Genomic DNA, 19,282 nt, shown 5'->3' with positions numbered 1-19,282 from the left:
TTTCCACTTTACAGATAAGGAAACTAGAACTTAGTGCTAACTTCAATAAACAACCGACCACTGAACAGTAAGGAGGAAATACAAATGTTTTGCATCAAAAACTAAAGAATTCACTAGATTCAAGAGAACTCCCAAACTTTCTTGAATTTGTCATCTGCCAAAAGAGATTTGCCAAAATCTCTAAGGTTTTTAGTTTAGATAGTATTTTCTGTCTTAGGAAGGGTAAGGAACTGGGAGATAAGTAAGACAAACTCTCAGTTATGGAATGGACATATCTGGAATGCTATGAAGTTCAAAGTGACAACAATAATGATTGATTAAACGCTTACTATGTGCCAGGCACCATTCGAGGTTCATTAATTATATTCAATGATCCTATTAATATCACTATTCTTTAGATGAGGAAAACAAGGTACAAGCTAAGTAACTTGCCCAAAATTACACATCTTGCTCCCTTAAGGATGACCTGGGATTGGAGGAGCCAAGACCCTAAGTAGTTTGCCCAGCTAATGAGGGGAGCCTGACATGAGAGGGTAGTCACCACAGGAACCCAGATCAAGTTCCCAATGTTGCACTGAATTAAGTCTCCACACTCTCACCACCAAAACACCAATCAAGTAATCAGAAGAATCAACAGGGAATCCTAATAGTTCCTTCTTAGACTGCCCCCACTGACATGGGGGAAGAAGGGGAAAGACCTCATTTTTCTAGATCTTGATTACTGACAGAACACTGGCTGATTCGCCTAGAACTGCCTTCAACTAATTTAAGAAAAATTAGAGAGGAAAGCAACTCTGGAGGAAATGTGCAGAATAAAGATGCATGTGGCATTGATGGGTATTCAGCAATCTATTGGAAAGTGAGGTGGGAGGCAGAAATTGTGGTCAATGCACAGAACTAATAGCCTATATATATATATATGAAGGAATCCTTACTGGTGTAAATTACTCTTGCCTTCTTTCTCCTCTACTTTTTTCATTTGCTCATTGCTTGGAACTGTATAGGCCAGTTGATTAATCTTTGTTAAGTTTATACACTCTTTTGTTAAGGAAAGAAACAAAGATTAAGTTGAACTCGGGCAAAGAGAAAAATTCCATGATGAATGAATGCAGTCTTCATGGGCAAGTCCTATGCTGAAGGGCAGGAGCAGCTTTACAAAGCTTCCTCGAATTTGCTTACTTTCATTGTTTCTTGTATCATTGTTCACTGAATAACCTGAGACTGCCCTGAGATCCGGTGAATCCAAAAGAAAACCCTGTTTAAAGCAAGTTCCAGGGTATTCATCCATCTCTACTGGAGAAAAAGTCCCAAATTCAGGAGATGGGACTACAGTGACCACAGTAAGTTGACTTTTAATATCAACATTCCTTCTACACTCATAATTCTGACCCAGCTACCTACTAACTGAGGGCCTATATGCTTCACTTCCCCCTTCCATAAACTGGGGATGGTAATACCGTCTTCATCATCAGGTTGGTGTGAAAATTAAATGAGCTGATACATATACAGTACTCTGAACAGTGCCTGGCACAGAGTAGGTGCTCAAATAGTGTTAGGTTATTATTATTACTTTCAGCATTTGCAAACAACATCATAACAGGGACCCGAATACAGGAGACTTCTACTGTATTGGTAATGTAACTGCTTTAAAAAAAAAATCTAAAATTAGAACTATTAACACAAAAATATAAAAAGGCTTGGGAAAAGGAAAAAAAAAAACAAAAGCCACTAGGAGTCATGCCACCTGTTGGTGAGTTTCAGGTGAGGGTACACCTCAGAGCTGCTATGGAATCCGGTTCCACGGCTGCCCCGTATTTCCCTTAGATGATGCCTCCACTTCTTAATCAGCGTTTCATGGGCAGGATTACGGGCGGGTCTGTGAACCCCCTGAAACTGTACACGGAACTGGGTGGGGCTGAGGCTCTGGGCATTTAGGGGGGGAGGGGAAGGGTTCCATAGCTTTTCTTGAGCTCTAATAAATCATCCTATAGCAAGCAACTTGCTTTACAGAGGAGACAGTGACTGAACAATTCACTTCACGGAAGCTAGGCAATGACCAGGACACCTGGGCTGTTAATCTGTTCTCTCAACACCAGAGAGACCCGGCGCCGCAAGGGGCAAGAGCTGGCCGGGCAGTGACCTTCACCTTTGAAAAACTCACCGGCTCCCCAGACCCGGCCCAGGTTTGCCGGGCTTAACTTCCCCTCCCTTCCCCCATCCCTCGTTCTCTTCCAAGAACAAACTCAAAGGAAACTGGCAGCACTTCGTCTAGGGTTTCACTCCTGCCCTCGGCTGACACTTAAACCACTTCTCCCGGAGAAGTTAATCAAAAGAACAATTAATCCGCACAAAAATCCAAAACCCACCCGAAAGCTTCAGAACTCGCAAAGTTAGAAGATCGAGGCGCCGCTGCTGATGATGAATATCTGCGGGTCGCTGGGGCTCAGGGGTAGGCAGAGAGTACGAAAAGGAAGCAGCCAAGGTCTGGCCGGAGGGTCGAACCCCGGCCACCCTCTCCGAATCTACGCGCTCCGTACGCTGGTGAAGACTGGCTTGGAAGCAGCCAGGTAAGCAGGTAGGTGTTGGCAAGTCTACGAGCCGCGGCGGATTAAAGTTCAAGCGCGTTCACACACCGCTCCCCCTTCCCTGGCGGGCGTTCTCACGCACGGCCCGCCGGCCACTTCCCGGGGAACGGCTGAGCGCTCGACCGTCCCCCTCTTTGGAACAGGCTCCCCAAATCCCCAGTAGACACAAGTGATTCCCCTTGCCTCCTCGCTTGCAAGCCTCGAAAAGCATTCGCCTCCCTCTCCTCTCCTACGCGAGCGCAGAACACCCCCGAGACAGAGAAATGGAGGGGACGAGGGGAAAGCAGGGTGTCCCGGAGGGCAGGTGGCGCCGGGAGCGCCACAGGCAGCGTACGTACCCAGCGCGAAGAGGGCGAGCTGTCCAGCCGAGGTGACCATTTTACGGGCGGCGGGCGGCAGGCGCTCCAGCCTCCTGCCCTACCTGCGGTGCCCGAGTGGCGAAGCGGCGCCGCGGTGCGGGGGAAAAAGGCGCCGGCGAGGCAGGGCCAGCCCCCGGCGCGGGCGGGCGGAGGGAGGACCGCGCGCCTCTGCTGGCACTAGCCGCGCCGCGCCGCCGGCCGGGCGGAAATGGGAAGGCGGTTACCGTCACCTCCGCCACTCGGCGACCGGGCGCGGCAGACCACCCTCCCGCCCCGGTGGGGGTGCCCCCCTGAGGGCACGGGGTGGGGTGGGGCTGGGGCGGGGACGCGGCGCGCACCGTGCGGGGCGCGGGCGGCGGGGCGGGGCGGCGCGGGAATCTCGGAGCCCGCCGAGCCAGCCGGGCATCCAGGCCGAAGGAAAGGCAGGAAGAGCCCGATTTCAGACACCACCCTCAGACTAGCCGCTCAGATCCGAGCCCGAGCGGCCGGGCGCAGCGGCCGTTTCCAGGATCTCCGCGCTGGAGAGGAGCCGCCCCGGCGTCTGTCATTTGCGCCGACGGCCGCTGCCGAGGGCTCTCCCTGGCAAGAACTGGGACGCGGCCCGGAAGGGGACCTGCGAGCTTCGCCTGCCCTTGCCAAGACGTGCCTCAGGGAAAGTGCGCCCCACAATCGAACAAATTCAACCAGATTCCCCACCTGCGCCCCCATCCGAGAGAACACTGGATTCTCCGGATGCCTCCCGCCTGGAGCGCGGCCACCCCAAGTTCTCAGGCCGACACGTTGTGAAGATCAGTAGACCTTCTTACACCTGGTCTGGTGCTGATGATGAAGATGGGTCACCTGGTATTCCATCACCACCAGTACCCCAGACCACCCCACCCCATCCTGCCACAGTCAGCTGAAGCCAAGAGCAAGGTGGCATGCAGCCCCGTGTCTGAGAGAGGGGTGAATGGGCGGGAGCTACCTGGATGGTTTTTTCAAGGATTTGTGGCCTTTAGCTGGCCCCAGGTGCTGGAATTTGGAGAAGTTAGAGAGGCAGAGGGAAGACTTTCTGGGTAGAGAAAGGAAGACTCATAGGTTCCCTGAGGACCATGGATAGGCGACAGTGTGCTCCAGAGAGGCAGTGATCAGTGTATTCTCCAGATGCCCCCAGCTCAGGGATTACTTCAGTTCAGTCGCTCAGTCATGTCTGACTCTGGGATTCCATGGACTGCAGCATGCCAGGCCTCCCTGTCCATCACCAACTCCCAGAGTTTACTCAAACTCATGTCCATCGAGTCAGTGATGCCATCCAACCACCTCATCCTCTGTTGTCCCCTTCTCCTCCTGCCCTCAATCTTTCCCAGCATCAGGGTCTTTTCACATGAGTCAGCTCTTCGCATCAGGTGGCCAAAGTATTGGAGTTGTAGCTTCAACATCAGTCCTTCCGATGAACACCCAGGACTGATCTCCTTTAGGATGGACAGGTTGGATCTCCTTGCAGTCCAAGGGACTCTCAAGAGTCTTCTCCAACACCACAGTTCAAAAGCATCAATTCTTCGGTGCTCAGCTTTCTTTACAGTCCAACTCTCACATCTGTACATCACTACTGGAAAAAACATAGCCTTGACTAGATGGACCTTTGTTGGCAAAGTAATGTCTCTGCTTTTTAATGTGCTGTCTAGGTTGGTCATAACTTTCCTTCCAAGGAGTAAGCATCTTTTAATTTCATGGCTGCAGTCACAATCTGCAGTGATTTTGGAGCCCCCAAAAATAAAGTCTGCCACTGTTTCCACTGTTTTCCCGTCTATTTGCCATGAAGTGATGGGACTGGATGCCATGATCTTAGTTTTCTGAACGTTGATCTTTAAGCCAACTTTTTTACTCTCCTCTTTCACTTTCATCAAGAGGCTCTTTAGTTCTTCGCTTTCTGCCATAAGGGTGGTGTTATCTGCATATCCAGTCCCTCTACCCTACCTCCTCAGGGTAGACCCACTCTCCTTGAAGGGGAAGAGGGCAAAATCGCTTGCTGTTCCCTTGGCCCAAGGCTCAGAAACTCAGAGTTGATGTTTAAGTTTATTTCATAGGAGATAGGAGAAGGCAATGGCAACCCACTCTAGTACTCTTGCCTGGAAAATCCCGTGGATGGAGGGGCCTGGTAGGCTGCAGTCCGTGGGGTCGTTAAGCGTAGGACACAACTGAGTGACTTCACTTTCACTTTTCACTTTCATGCTTTGGAGAAGGAAATGGCAACCCACTCCAGTGTTCTTGCCTGGAGAATCCCAGGGACAGGGCAGCCTGGTGGGCTGCCATCTATGGGGTCGCACAGAGTTGGACACGACTGAAGCGACTTAGCAGCAGCAGCAGCATAGGAGATAAGGGGCCTAGTTTCATATAGGAAGCATCAGGCAACTGGCCTTGACATTTGAGCAGAAAATACCAGTGTAGAAAAGGATCTGGGGAAACAATGTAAATTTAATTTGAGAAACCATTCCTTGTAATACATTTGTCAAAGGCTGCTTTGCTGCTTTTTCAACTCAGTGACCGGTGGTGAGGGTTTAAGTCCTGGGGTACATCTTTTCCTAAGTGCACATCTCTGCATGCACAGGGCACACACTCTGCCTTTGGTGAGCAGTCCCTGACTCCCTTCAGCATCTGTGTCTTCACCCTTCAGACTGTTCTTACCTGTGCCTGTGGCTCTTCTGTCTCCTTCCTAGGCTAGCCTGCCTTGGCTACAGGAGGAAAGAAATCAAGTGTTGTCCACATCCTTCTCCTGTTCCTCAGGACCCTCAGCTAGGGCTGGAGAATTGACCTGGCCCCTTGTTTCCTGCTGGGACACACACTTCAAGTTCAGAGTCAGGTTCAGCAGTTTCCCCTCCTCTGCCCCCTGCCTGCACATAAAGTCATGGCTTGAGGGAAGTAGCAGCAGAATCAAGACAATGAGCTTGTCCCCTTCATGGCAGTAAAATTTATAAGTCAAGAGATAATTTGATACCTTGCAGCCTAAAGAGTACCCCAATCAAAGGACATTCCAATGCTTGGAAATCATTGATTCTTCCCCAATATTTTCAATAGCCAGTTCATGTCTGTAGTTTTATCAACCTTTCAACTCACACAAGTCAAACAGATAATCAAGTGTTGAAGTTTTTTTCTAAATATCCACACCATTTTTTGTAAACTGAAAAATGATTTTTGAACATTTATAGGGCTAGGAGGAAACCCAACATACTAAAATATTAACACTCTGACTTGGGCATCTTATATATCTCATTTAATCTTTACAACAACCCTATGAGGTAAGAGTCCATCCTCCTTTTGTATGAAAACAATTGAGCTGGTTCCAGGGCCTCTGTACTGGGCTCTGTGCTATGCTGCCTCAGTTCCAATGTTTTTAACAAGGATAATACTGAACTCATTGGGTTGATACAAGGACTAAATGGAAGACTTTACTTGCATGCTTAGCACATTATTTAATATCAACGAATATCACTATTGTTTAAAGAAAAACTCTTAGTGAACATAAATTTCCCCTCTCTCAATGTTCTGCCATTACCTTTTTTTAAAAAAAAAAAACAAAACAAAACATTTCCATATCAGTTCCTTTGCTGGTGCACATGTATACCTTCCTAGAGAGGATAGTTTCAAAATCAGAAGCTATGACTTTGTTTCTCAACCTGTGGTGTGAGAGGAATGAGAAAAAAAATTACAGAATAGGATTTAGAGGGAGGGTGTCATTTTTCCTAGAGGATGCTGTGATGTTTTTGTATTTCAGCAGTATGGAATACATGGCAGTCCAAGTTGATTGGAATTCCAGCAGTATCCCCTGGAATCTTCGTAGATAGGCCACTGCGGTCCTTTACCTACAGGTGCTATAGCTGTCTCCCATGGCCACTGAAGGTCCCATTTCTGTGTGTGTGGAGCCTGACCAGTGTGTAGCCTTCCTGCTAGGATGATGTCTGGGCTGCCTCTGAACACTTGATTCGGCTGGCCTTGGGCTCAAGGACGATCCCTCTGTAATGAGCCAGTCACAGCCTCTCCTCCCCATGCAAACAGGAGAACCACAGCGTGTTCTACTCAGAGGCTAGTACCACCCCACTGTCAGTTTCCCCTGTCCTTTCTTCTACCTGCTTATTACAGACAGTTTAAAGAGCCTCCTTCTTCACTGTAATCAGCCTCCCCCTCCTTCCGGATTCATTTGTGGAAGTGATTGTGGGGCCACAAGCACCGGAGTCTTCCCTGAATGATTCAGGCCAGCAGAGCCCACTGTTCAGATTGGCAATTACCCAGATGTTAGTGAGTAAACAGCCCGGACATTCTCAGGGAGGAAGCACAGTCATGGGCCACTGCCTTGAAGGAATTACAGTTCCTGCAGACAAGCCTCAGAAAGCAGTGAGCAGAGACGGCTTCAGGTGGCTGCAGGACCTGCCTTGGTGGCAGCAGTAGACAGGGGGACTCAAAGCGGAAAAGGAAGGGGTGCCTGACTCAGTACGATGTCAAAGATCTGACGTCATCTGTGTATGAGAGAGAGAGAGGTTTTGTAAAGAACTCTGGAGAGCTGTGTTTGGGCAGAATGAGACTTTAATGTGTTAAGGGATTTAGGAAAAGAAATCTAATCCAAAGTAAGGTATTGTTCCAGTACCAGCCCCCTGTGAAACCTCAGCTATTAGTGTATTCCTTATCTCCAGCCAAAAGAAAAAGCTGGAAACCTTACGCTGAGTCCATTTTTACAGTTTTCATCACCAGTGTAATGGGGGAGGTAATAAGCCATCAGAGACGTTTGCTTTGTTCTCAACTACCTGAGTGGTTTTCATGCCGGTGTTGTCCGAAGATTGGTCTGACCTTCTGCTTAACATCTTCCACTCCCCTGCTCTCAGATCTACGTTGGGAATTCACATTCAAGTTGTATATTCAGCTTGAATCCTTCCTTCCCAAAGAATATGACAGGATGGCTCTAAAACCCAATATTGAAGTCTGGAGGTCGATGCTTCCATGGGTAGTCCAAGCAGCTCCAAGATGTCAAGGTACTAGTTAGAGTATCTAAGACTCAGAGTTACTGGATGGCTGCTACAACTAAAATAATCTCCTCATACAGTTCACAAGCTGTGTAGCTGACCAGCATTCAGGAGAGGTACCCAGAGTATCAACCCAGCTGATGTCAAACCATTCCATTAATCACAGTTGAAGGCAGAAGAGCTACACGTTTATAGCCAGAACATGCTAAAGGCTGGGAAGATTGGCCCCCAAATCCTCAGGAGTGCCAGGGGGGAAGTTCTAAATCAAATGACCAGAAATCCTTAGGCAGGTGAAACTAATGGTGATGGGAAAAGATAGTGATGACCAAGAGATGCAGAAGAGAGACAGGAAAAAGAAATGTACAGAATTGAAGAAAGAAAAGTCAAAGAGAACTGCAAAGGGGGCTTACTATTTTTAGTGATGCATCAGTCTGCCTGATAAACTCAAGAAATTCTCCCCACACTCAGAGGAAAAGGGAAAAAAATATGAGAGATAAGATATGAGGCAGAGAAACACAAAGCCAGGATATCCAAAATATTTTTAATAGAGAGCCTAAAAAGGGAGCATATTGCTGATAGAGGAGAAACTGTTCTGTGCCCCAGGACAGGAGGGGTCAGTGGTAAGAGGAGGGGGTATACATCCCATAGATCTATAAGGAGGGGCGCAGATTTTGAGATAAGAAGAGCAAGGACAGTGTTCTATGCTGTGACATACATTTGAACCATCACACTGAACTTCTCGGCCTGCCTGTCTTCCAAACCCCACTGAAACGGGCAAAGGCAAATAATAATGGGGGAGATCTGTCATTGTTCAAAACTGAAAAAGGATTCCACCCACATACCAGACATTTCAAGGAATTTCTCTAAGACAGCGCAGATGAGACCAGTTTGAGTGAAGGCTTTGACAACCTTCAATTCACCTCACAGAAAAGAAAGGCATCTCTAGGGAGGCCCCCCGCTGGAACCCAACAATGCTTCCAAGGTTGGTTGTGACAAAGGCTGTAGAAAGAAAAAAAAAAGAATCACAGGAAAGTCAGGATGGGCAAATCTCCATCCTCTTGAAGCATCCAGGAAGTGTCCTCGTACTGGGGCGCACACAGGGCAGGGACCCATCCAAATGGGGGGCTCACATTTGGTGCCTGGCACAGAGAGAGCATCGCCGAGTGGGAGCAGTGGTCAGGGCAGCCCACAGGCTCCCAGCTAGTGTTACGTGGTCACACACACTCTTCAACCTGCAGGTGAAATGCAGGGGCTCTTTCAGGAGTCCGCAGACAACCGGTTCTTTTTTTCTTTCACCCATTCATTCCACACACATGTCCATGACAAGCCTGTTATGTTCCAGGCTCTGGGTTAAGCACTAAGGATTCAACAATGGACAAATTAAGTGGTCTCTTCATTGTGAAGCCATGCAGGCAGAAGAATCAGGTAACCTCTGAAGGAAATACATCATCGTCATGTTTGCTACAAAAATGCCAAAATCAACAAAGCAGTTGGCCTGGAAAATACATTGGGGGCAGGGAATGATTGTAACACAAAATTCTGTTTCTTATCCAGCTATTTCAGACAAGAAGCTATTAAAAAAAAGTAAACCATTCATGTTCCACCCTAATGGAAAAAATAAATAGACTGTACAGAAAATATTCGGTCAAGCAAATAAACTCAGTTATATATAAGAAATAATGTAAAAGAATGATAAAGCAGTGACTGATAAAGCTGTATCAAAACTTATTGTTGAGACTTACTCCTGATTTTTAATATATTGTGGACTCACTGTTAGATCCCGATAGAATGAACATTTTTCTTTTCTTCCTACTAACAGAATCCCAATTTTGTGTGATTGACAGCAGGCTATGACCCAGAGGATGAAGCAAGACAATTCCTTGTCTGTTGATGGTTGCCTTAGGGCTGGGCATGTAACTAAGTTCTGGCCAATAAAATGTTAGGGAGAGTCTCCTATTAGGCTTCTTGGGAAGACATTTGCTGCTGCTTCTTTTTCTTTTTAATTGAAGTAGAGTTGATTTATAATATTATATTAGTTTCAGGTGTACAACTTAGTGATTCAGTAGTTTTGCAGATTATACTCCATTATAGGTTTATAATTCCCTGTGCTATGGCTTCCCAGGTGGCACTAGTGGGAACCCACCTACCCATGCAGGAGACATAAGACGTGCGGGGTGATTCCTGGCTCCGGAAGGTCCCCTGGAGAGGGTGTGGCAACTCACTTCAGTATTCTTGCCTGGAGAATCCCACGGAGAGGAGTCTGGCAGGCTAAGGTCCATAGGGTCACAAAGAGTTGGACTCGACTGAAGCAACTTAACACACATGGATATAGCATGTTCTTGTTGCTTATCTACTTTACACATAGGAATCTGTTAATCCTATGTGTATCTGTTAATCTGTTATCTGTGTATCTGTTAATCCTATACCCCTAATTTGTCCTTCCCCTCTTCCCTTTCCTCTTTGGTAACCACAAGTTTATTTTCTGTATCTATGAATTTGTTTCTATTTTGCATATACATTCATTTGTATTTTTTTAAAGATTCTACATATAAGTGATATCACAGTATTTTCTTTCTCTGACTTATTTCACTAAGCGTAATATTCTCTAGGTCCATCCTCATTGCTACAAGTGGAAAAGTTTCATTCTTTTTATAGATGAATAATATTCAATTCTATGTGTTTATATATATCAGATCAGTCGCTCAGTTGTGTCCGACACTCTGTGACCCCATGAATCGCAGCACACCAGGCCTCCCTGTCCATCACCAACTCCCGGAGTTCACTCAGACTCACGTCCATCGAGTCAGTGATGCCATCCAGCCATCTCATCCTCTGTCATCCCCTTCTCCTCCTACCCCCAATCCCTCCCAGCATCAGAGTCTTTTCCAATGAGTCAACTCTTTGCATGAGGTGGCCAAAGTACTGGAGTTTCAGCCTTAGCATCATTCCTTCCAAAGAAATCCCAGGGTTGATCTCCTTCAGAATGGACTGGTTGGATCTCCTTGCAGTCCAAGGGACTCTCAAGAGTCTTCTCCAACACCACAGTTCAAAAGCATCAATTCTTCAGCGCTCAGCCTTCTTCACAGTCCAACTCTCACATCCATACATGACCACAGGAAAAACCATAGCCTTGACTAGACGAACCTTTGTTGGCAAAGTAATGTCTCTGCTTTTCAATATGCTATCTAGGTTGGTCATAACTTTCCTTCCAAGGAGTAAGCGTCTTTTAATTTCATGGCTGCAGTTACCATCTGTAGTGATTTTGGAGCCCAGAAAAATAAAGGCTGACACTGTTTCCACTGTTTCCCCATCTATTTCCCATGAAGTGGTGGGACTGGATGCCATGATCTTCGTTTTCTGAATGTTGAGTTTTAAGCCAACTTTTTCACTCTCCACTTTCACTTTCATCAAGAGGCTTTTGAGTTCCTCTTCACTTTCTGCCATAAGGGTGGTGTCATCTGCATATCTGAGGTTATTGATATTTCTCCTGGCAATCTTGATTCCAGTTTGTGTTTCTTCCAGTCCAGCGTTTCTCATGATGTACTCTGCATAGAAGTTAAATAAACAGGGTGACAGTATACAGCCTTGACAAACTCCTTTTCCTATTTGGAACCAGTCTGTTGTTCCATGTCCAGTTCTAACTGTTGCTTCCTGACCTGCATACAATTTCTCAAGAGGCAGGTCAGGTGGTCTGGTATTCCCATCTCTTTCAGAATTTTCCACAGTTTATTGTGATCCACACAGTCAAAGGCTTTGGCATACTCAATAAAGCAGAAATAGATGTTTTTCTGGAACTCTCTTGCTTTTTCTATGATCCAGCGGATGTTGGCAATTTGATCTGTGGTTCCTCTGCCTTTTCTAAAATCAGCTTGAACATCAGGAAGTTCACAGTTCATGTATTGCTGAAGCCTGGCTTGGAGAATTTTGAGCATTACTTGACTAGCGTGTGAGATGAGTGCAATTGTGTGGTAGTTTGAGCATTCTTTGGCATTGCCTTTCTTTGGGATTGGAATGAAAACTGACCTTTCCAGTCCTGTTGCCACTGCTGAGTTTTCCCAATTTGCTGGCATATTGAGTGCAGCACTTTCACAGCATCATCTTTCAGGCTTTGGAATAGCTCAACTGGAATTCCATCACCTCCACTAGCTTTGTTCGTAGTGATGCTTTCTAAGGCCCACTTGACTTCACTTGGCTCTAGGTGAGTGATCACACCATTGTGATTATCTGGGTCATGAAGATCTTTTTTGTACAGTTCTTCTGTGTATTCTTGCCATCTCTTCTTAATATCTTCTGCTTCTGTTAGGTCCATACCATTTCTGTCCTTTATCGAGCTCATCTTTGCACGAAATGTTCCTTTGGTATCTCTGATTTTATTGAAGAGATCCCTAGTCTTTCCCATTCTGTTGTTTTCCTCTATTTCTTTGCATTGATCGCTGAAGAAGGCTTTCTTATCTCTTCTTGCTATTCTTTGGAACTTGCATTCAGATGTTTATATCTTTCCTTTTCTCCTTTGCTTTTCGCTTCTCCTCTTTTCAAAGCTATTTGTAAGGCCTCCCCAGATAGCCATTTTGCTTTTTTGCATTTCTTTTCTATGGGAATGGTCTTGATCCCTGTCTCCTGTACAATGTCACGAACCTCCGTCCATAGTTCATCAGGCACTCTTATCTATCAGATCTAGGCCCTTAAATCTATTTCTCACTTCCACTGTATAATCATAAGGGATTTGATTTAGGTCATACCTGAATGGTCTAGTGGTTTTCCCTACTTTCTTCAATTTAAGTCTGAATTTGGCAATAAGGAGTTCATGGTCTGAGCCACAGTCAGCTCCTGGTCTTGTTTTTGCTGACTGTATATACAAGATATGGTATGTATGTGTATGTGTGCATATATATATACATACATACTATATATATATACACATGGAAACCATTTTATACTGTTGGTGGAAATGTAAATTGGTGCAGCCATTATGGAAAACATATATATCTACGCATGCACACACACACACACACACACGTATGTACACCACTTCTTAATCCAATCTGAACACTGCAGAGCAGGTATCTTTTCAAACTAGTGTTTTAGGTTTTTTTGCAGATAAACACTCAGGAGTGGAATTGCTGGATCACATGGTAGTTCTATTTTTAGTTTTCTGAGAAACCTCCATGCTGTTTTCCATAGTGGCTGCACCAATTTACATTTCTACCAATAGTGTAGGAGGGTTCCCATTTTTCCACATCCTCTCCAACATTTGTTATTTGCAGTCATTTTAATGATAACCATTCAAACAGGTGTGAGGTGATATATTATTGTTGTTTTGAGTTGCATTCTCTAATAATTAGTGATGTTGTGCATCTTTTCATGTGTCTATTGACCATCTATATGTCTTCTTTGGAAAAATGTCTATTCGGGTCTTCTGCATATTTTTTTTGGATTGTGTTGTTTGTTTTTTCGCATTGAATTGTATGAACGCCTCTGTATTTTGGATATTAACCCTTTGTCAGAGACATCATTTGCAAATATTTTCTCCCATTCCATAGATTTTCTTTTCATTTTGTTTTTGGTTCCCTTTGCTGTGCAAAAACGTTTTAAGTTTGATTCGGTCCCATTTGTTTATTTTATTTCTTTTACCTTAGGAGGCCAATTCAACAAAATATTGCTATGGTTTATGTCAAAGAGTATTTTGCCTGTATTCTCTTCTAGGAGTTTTATGGCTTCCATTTTAGGTCTTTGAACCATTTCGAGTTTATTTTTGTATATGATATGAGGAAATGTTTTATGTGTGGTTGTCCAACTTTCCCAACACCACTTGTTGAAGAGACTTTCTTTTCTCCATTGTATATTCTTGCCTTCTTTACGGTAGACTAATTGACCGTAGACGTGTGGGTTTGTTTCTGGGCTTTCCAGCCTGTTCCATTGGTCTATGTGTCTGTTTTTGTGCCAGCACCATGCTGTTTTCATTACTGTAGCTTTTTAGTATAGTCTGAAGTCTGGAAGGTATAACCTCCAGACTTTGTTCTTTTATCTCAAGATTGTTTTGGCAATTTGGGGCCTTTTGTGTTTCTGTATGGATTTTGAGATTATTTATTCTAGTTCTGTGAAAAATGTCATGGGTATTTTGATAGTTCAGTTCAGTTGCTCAGTCATGTCTGATTCTTTGTGATCCCATGGACTGCAGCTCACCAGTTTTTTATTTTATAATAAAATAAATCCAGGAGATTTTCCCTGTCCCTCACCAACTCCTGGAGCTTTCTCAAACTCATGTCCATCAAGTCAGTGATCCCATCTAACCATCTCATCCTCTGCCGTCCCCTTCTTCTCCTGCCTTCAATCTTTCCCAACATCAGAGTCTTTTCCAGTGAGTCAGTTCTTCAAATCAGGTAGCCAAAGTATTGGAGCTTCAGCTTCAGCATCAGTCCTTCCAATGAATATTCAGGACTGATTTCCTTTAGGATTAACTGGTTTGATCGCCTTGCTGTCCAAGGGACTCTCAAGAGTCTTCTCCAACACCACAGTTCAAAACCATCAATTGTTCAGTGCTCAGCTTTCTTTATGGTCCAACTCACATCCATACTGGAAAAGCCTAGCTTTGACTATATGGACCTTTGTTGGTAAAGTAGTGTCTCTGTTTTTTAACATGCTGTCTGGGTTTGTCATTTTGATAGAGATTATAGTAAATCTATAGATTGCTTTGGGTAGTATGGCCATTTTAACATTAACTCTTCCAGTCCAAGAGGATGGGATATCTTTTGATTTCTTTGTTTCATCTTCAATTTCCTTCATCAGTATTTTGTAGTTTTCAGAGTATAGGTCTTTTGCCTTCTTGGTTAAGTTTATTAGGAATTTGCTTTTTTATTAAGACAGACAATGGCATAACCTGACCTCCTTCTTGTCTCGAAGATGGTTGTCTAAGGATAAAGTATCTGGAGTGCGATATCCATTTTGTGACCCTGAGGAGATGACCAAGAGAATCTGAGAGATACCCACATAGGACCTTGAGATTTTAGAGCTACTGCACCAACCATCAGAGAAGGCAATGGTACCCCACTCCAGTACTCTTGCCTGGAAAATCCCATAGACGGAGGAGCCTGGTGGGCTGCAGTCCATGGAGTCGTTAAGAGTTGGACATGACTGAGCAACTTCACTTTCACTTTTCACTTTCATGAATTGGAGAAGGAAATGGAAACCCACTCCAGTGTTCTTGCCTGGAGAATCCCAGGGACAGGGGAGCCTGGTGGGCTGCCATCTATGGGGTTGCACAGAGTCAGACACAACTGAAGTGACTTAGCAGCAGCAGCAGCACCAACCATAGACCTGCCTCCATTCACTTGCCTTTCTATATGGTGTAATTAAATGTCCTTAACGTCTAAGCCACTGTCAGATAAAGCTAGTATGGTTGGAAATTTAATAAAACTACTGAAGATAATTCTTGAAAGAAAACATATATACATGGATTAGGAATAGGGATTAAACTGTAATAATCTAGATCCAAAGTGAAAGTGAAGTTGCTCAGTCGTGTCCAACTCTTTGCGACCCCATGGACTGTAGCCTACCAGGCTCCTCCCTCCATGGGATGCTCCAGGCAAGAGTACTGGAGTGGGTTGCCATTTCCTTTTCCAGGGGATCTTCCCAACCCAGGGATTGAACCCAGGTCTCCTGCATTCCAGGCAGACACTTTAACCTCTGAGCCACCAGGGAAGCCCCAGATTATTGTTATAGAAACTGGGAGGACAGGATGGCATAGAAGGGAAAGTAAATATGTGCTTATTTTGTTATTGCTCATTGAAGAGAATTAACAACTAGTATAAGATCATTTTCTTAGACATATAAATTCTTTCAAAATTTTAAAGATAACTAGTAATAGAATTAAAATATAATGTTTAACATCCAAATTTCTAGTGGAAAACCAGGAGCAGAGAGAGAGGTACTGAGTTAGAAGGAAAAGAGAACAATCAGATGACAGAAGTAATCACAAATCTCTATATTCCAGTTTAAAAGGAATAGTTTTAATTGCACTTTTAAAATATAAAATTCAACTAGAGCTGAGAAACTCACCTATCAGTGATATAAAATAAAAAACTGTTAAGTACAAACCACAAGAAAACTAGTGACATAGTAATGAGAAAACTAAAATTTGTAGCAAAACAATGAATTCATATATAAACAAAATTATTTTGGTCAAAACTATTAGAAATTGAAGGAGAACTGCAAAGACAAATTGTCATCCTTTTGTGTGAGAGATTGTCACACTGATGGTCACCAATAACGCATACTTCCCGATGCCACGCTCTTGGGTTGTCCCTGCCCGCACTAAGTCCGGGTTTGACCATTTCTTAGTTCAATGGAACTTTAGTTAACAGGAGGTTACAAGCAGAGACTTGAAACACCCTTGTACATTAGAGCTTGCTGTCTTAGAATCGTTCTACCACCGAGGGCAGAAGCCCAGTCTAGTCTCCTGGAGAATGAGAGGCCACGTGGAGCAGAAACAAGCCCTAAGTCCTAACCCAGTCCCTATCTGATCCACCTGTTGAATTCAGCTGTAAGAGTGAGCCTCGCCAACTCAGAGTCCTAAGAAATAGTTACATGGCATGGTTTTGAAACATAAATTTTGGGATGGTTTGCTATGCAACAGTAGATAAGGAATATCCTTTTGAAATTGGAGCATCTCTGTCTGCGGCACCTCAAAAGTAAAAGAAACCTAGCAGGCTTACTTCACTTTCACTTTTCACTTTCCTGCATTGGAGAAGGAAATGGCAACCCACTCCAGTGTTCTTGCCTGGAGAATCCCAGGGACGGGGGAGCCTGGTGGGCTCCCATCTATGGGGTCGCACAGAGTTAGACACAACTGAAGTGACTTAGCAGCAGCAGCAGCAGCAGCAACAGTAGGCTTACAATGAATTTGGATAATCTATCTAATATAATTATATGACTAGATTAATTAATTAGCTTAATATTAATTTAATGAAATTAATATCTTAATATAATTAATTTAATTTGCACAAAGCAAGATTTTTTATTCTACAAGTCTAAATACATTCCTTTAAAACAATCCTTAGAAGAGTTTTAAGAAATTGACATAATGCTGATTTTCAAGTGAAACATTAATAAACTGCATGAAGAAAAAACTTTTAGGCTAAGTCATTAAATATAATTCAATTAAATTAGAACTTAATGACAAAGAACAACTTAAGCATACAATGAAAACATTTTTTTCCTAAATTTCTCTTGGATCTAAGAGAAAGTTAAAATTATACTTCAAAATAGTGATAAGCACAAAGTCAAAATATTTGGAATTTAGCCAAAGCTGAAATTTTTAGACACAAATTCTTTTATTATTAAGAAATAAATGAAATGAAGCAACAACTGAAATAGAAATTAAAAAATAAAAATAAATCTAAGGAAAGCAGAAATGTGGTGTCACAATTGAAGCAGAAACTAATGAATTAGAAAAGGCAAAAATCAGGGAGCTCCCTGGAGGCCCTATGGTTAGGACTTGGAACTTGCGCTGCAGTTTAGATTCAATCCCTCCTTAGAGAACTAAGATCTGCTTGGCATGGCCCCCCTCCCCCACTGTCCCTTCCCCCACTACTCCATCCCCCCCACCGTCAACTCCGCTTCTTTTTGGCCTCACCACACAGCTTGTGGGGGATTAGTTCTCCAACCAGGTATTAAACCCAGGCCCTCAGCAGCAAAAACTTGGAGCCTTAACCACTGGACAAAAATCAGAGGATAAATGAAAGAATCTTTTAAAAGAATAATAAAAGCATGGCAAGACTAACCAGGCAAGAATAATGGAGTGGGTTGCCTTGGCCTTCTCCAGGGGATCTCTCCAACCCAGGGATCAAACCTACATCTCTTATGTCTCCTCCACTGGCAGATGGAGTCTTTACCACTAGTGCCACCGGGGAAGCCCGAATCATGAGTGAATAGAAAATAAAAAAATTTATTCTTTTGGGAATGAGATGTGAAATAGAACACATGTAGAAAAGATTTTTTTAATTATAAGAAAATAGTATGTATAACTCAATAAATTTGAAAAATCTCATTAAAATGAATAAATTTTCTGGGAAAAATAACTGCCAAATCAACCCAAGAAGAAGTTGAAACTGGAAAAGACTAATAATCAGAAAAAGAAATGGAAAAGTTTTAAAATAATTACTCCATAAAAGATGCCGTTTCCACAAAGTTATAAAGTATTATATTTCTTTTAGACTTCAAAGAATTGTTTATGCCTTTGCTGTTTAAGTGTTCCAGAACATGAAGGAGACTGAGAAGTGTCCCAATTCAGTTTTTCAAACTAAAGCAACCCTAATACCCCCAAACTAACAAAAGAAGCAAGCACAAACAAAAAAGAAAAAAAAAATCTGTAAAGACCAATCTGACTTAAGAGCAAAGATGAAAAAAGTAAATAAAATAAATAAATCCAAAATGTCATTTAAAACTATGTATTACCAAGTAGGATTTGTTCTGGTAATTCAGGTAGTATTTTTTAATAAATAATTACATTTAAGGTTGACGTATAATTGACATATAACATATTAGTTTCTGGTGTACAACATAATGATTAGATATTTATGTATATTGTGAATTATCACTACAATACATTTAGCTCACATCCATCCTATACATAAATTCTTTTCTTTATATTTTAAAATCAAAGATAAAACATAATAATTTCTATAGTTGCAGGAAAAATCTTAGATATAGGCAACCTCATTAACATAAAGAGTATCTATGTCAAATCAGCATGAGTAAAATTCTTCATATGAAAACATTAGAGGCAGGAATCAAACAAGGATCCTAAACTAACTGCTATTCTGTAACATTCTCCACATAATTTGATCTGATAAGGAATCTTAAGGTTTTTGATGCTCATTAACTTTATCCATCCTTTCCCTATTGAAATAATACATTTATCATACCACTAATTTGTAATATTCCTGACTCCAGCCACCCCAGGTTTTATATTCTGCATTAATAATTTTCTATCTCTGCTCTTCAAGTTGGGCTTCCATGGTGACTCAGAAGATAAAGAATCTGCCTGCAATGCGGGAGAGCTGGGTTTAATCCCTGAGTCTGGAAAATCCCCTGGAGAAGGGAATGGCTACCCACTCCAGTATTCTAGCCTGGAGAATTCCATGGACAGAGGAGACTGGCAGGCTCTTCAATTTATACTCTTTGCATTATTTTAACTTATTATGTTTTTATGGATATTTTAAATCACACACACACACACACACACACAAACACACATACACAGGATTACCCAAATTGCCCTACAGAAGCATCTAACCAATTCATGTTTCTACCAGCTGTGGTAGATGGTTTCCTACATGGAATTTTTCCC

The 19,282-nt window shown here is 43.2% G+C and overlaps 1 protein-coding gene across 2 annotated transcripts in view; it reads right to left on the bottom strand.

Moving 5' to 3' along the window:
• The window catches only part of TGFA (transforming growth factor alpha), a 118,616-nt gene extending 115,428 nt beyond the window's left edge, over positions 1 to 3,188 (bottom strand). The window contains exon 1 of one of the 2 annotated variants that reach the window (XM_019969961.2): positions 2,924 to 3,188. In XM_019969961.2, the coding sequence (XP_019825520.1) occupies positions 2,924 to 2,963 (40 nt within the window). In that variant the 5' untranslated portion in view covers positions 2,964 to 3,188. The remainder of the gene's footprint in view (positions 1 to 2,923) is intronic. The other variant, XM_019969962.2, reaches the window with a different exon arrangement.
• Between the last annotated feature and the right edge of the window lie 16,094 nt (positions 3,189 to 19,282).

This window comes from Bos indicus, chromosome 11, assembly GCF_029378745.1.
Source record: "Bos indicus isolate NIAB-ARS_2022 breed Sahiwal x Tharparkar chromosome 11, NIAB-ARS_B.indTharparkar_mat_pri_1.0, whole genome shotgun sequence".
NCBI classification, from domain to species: Eukaryota; Metazoa; Chordata; class Mammalia; order Artiodactyla; family Bovidae; genus Bos; species Bos indicus.
The sequence above is the reverse complement of the archived record's forward strand: the minus strand, read 5'-3'. Positions and strand labels throughout refer to the sequence as shown.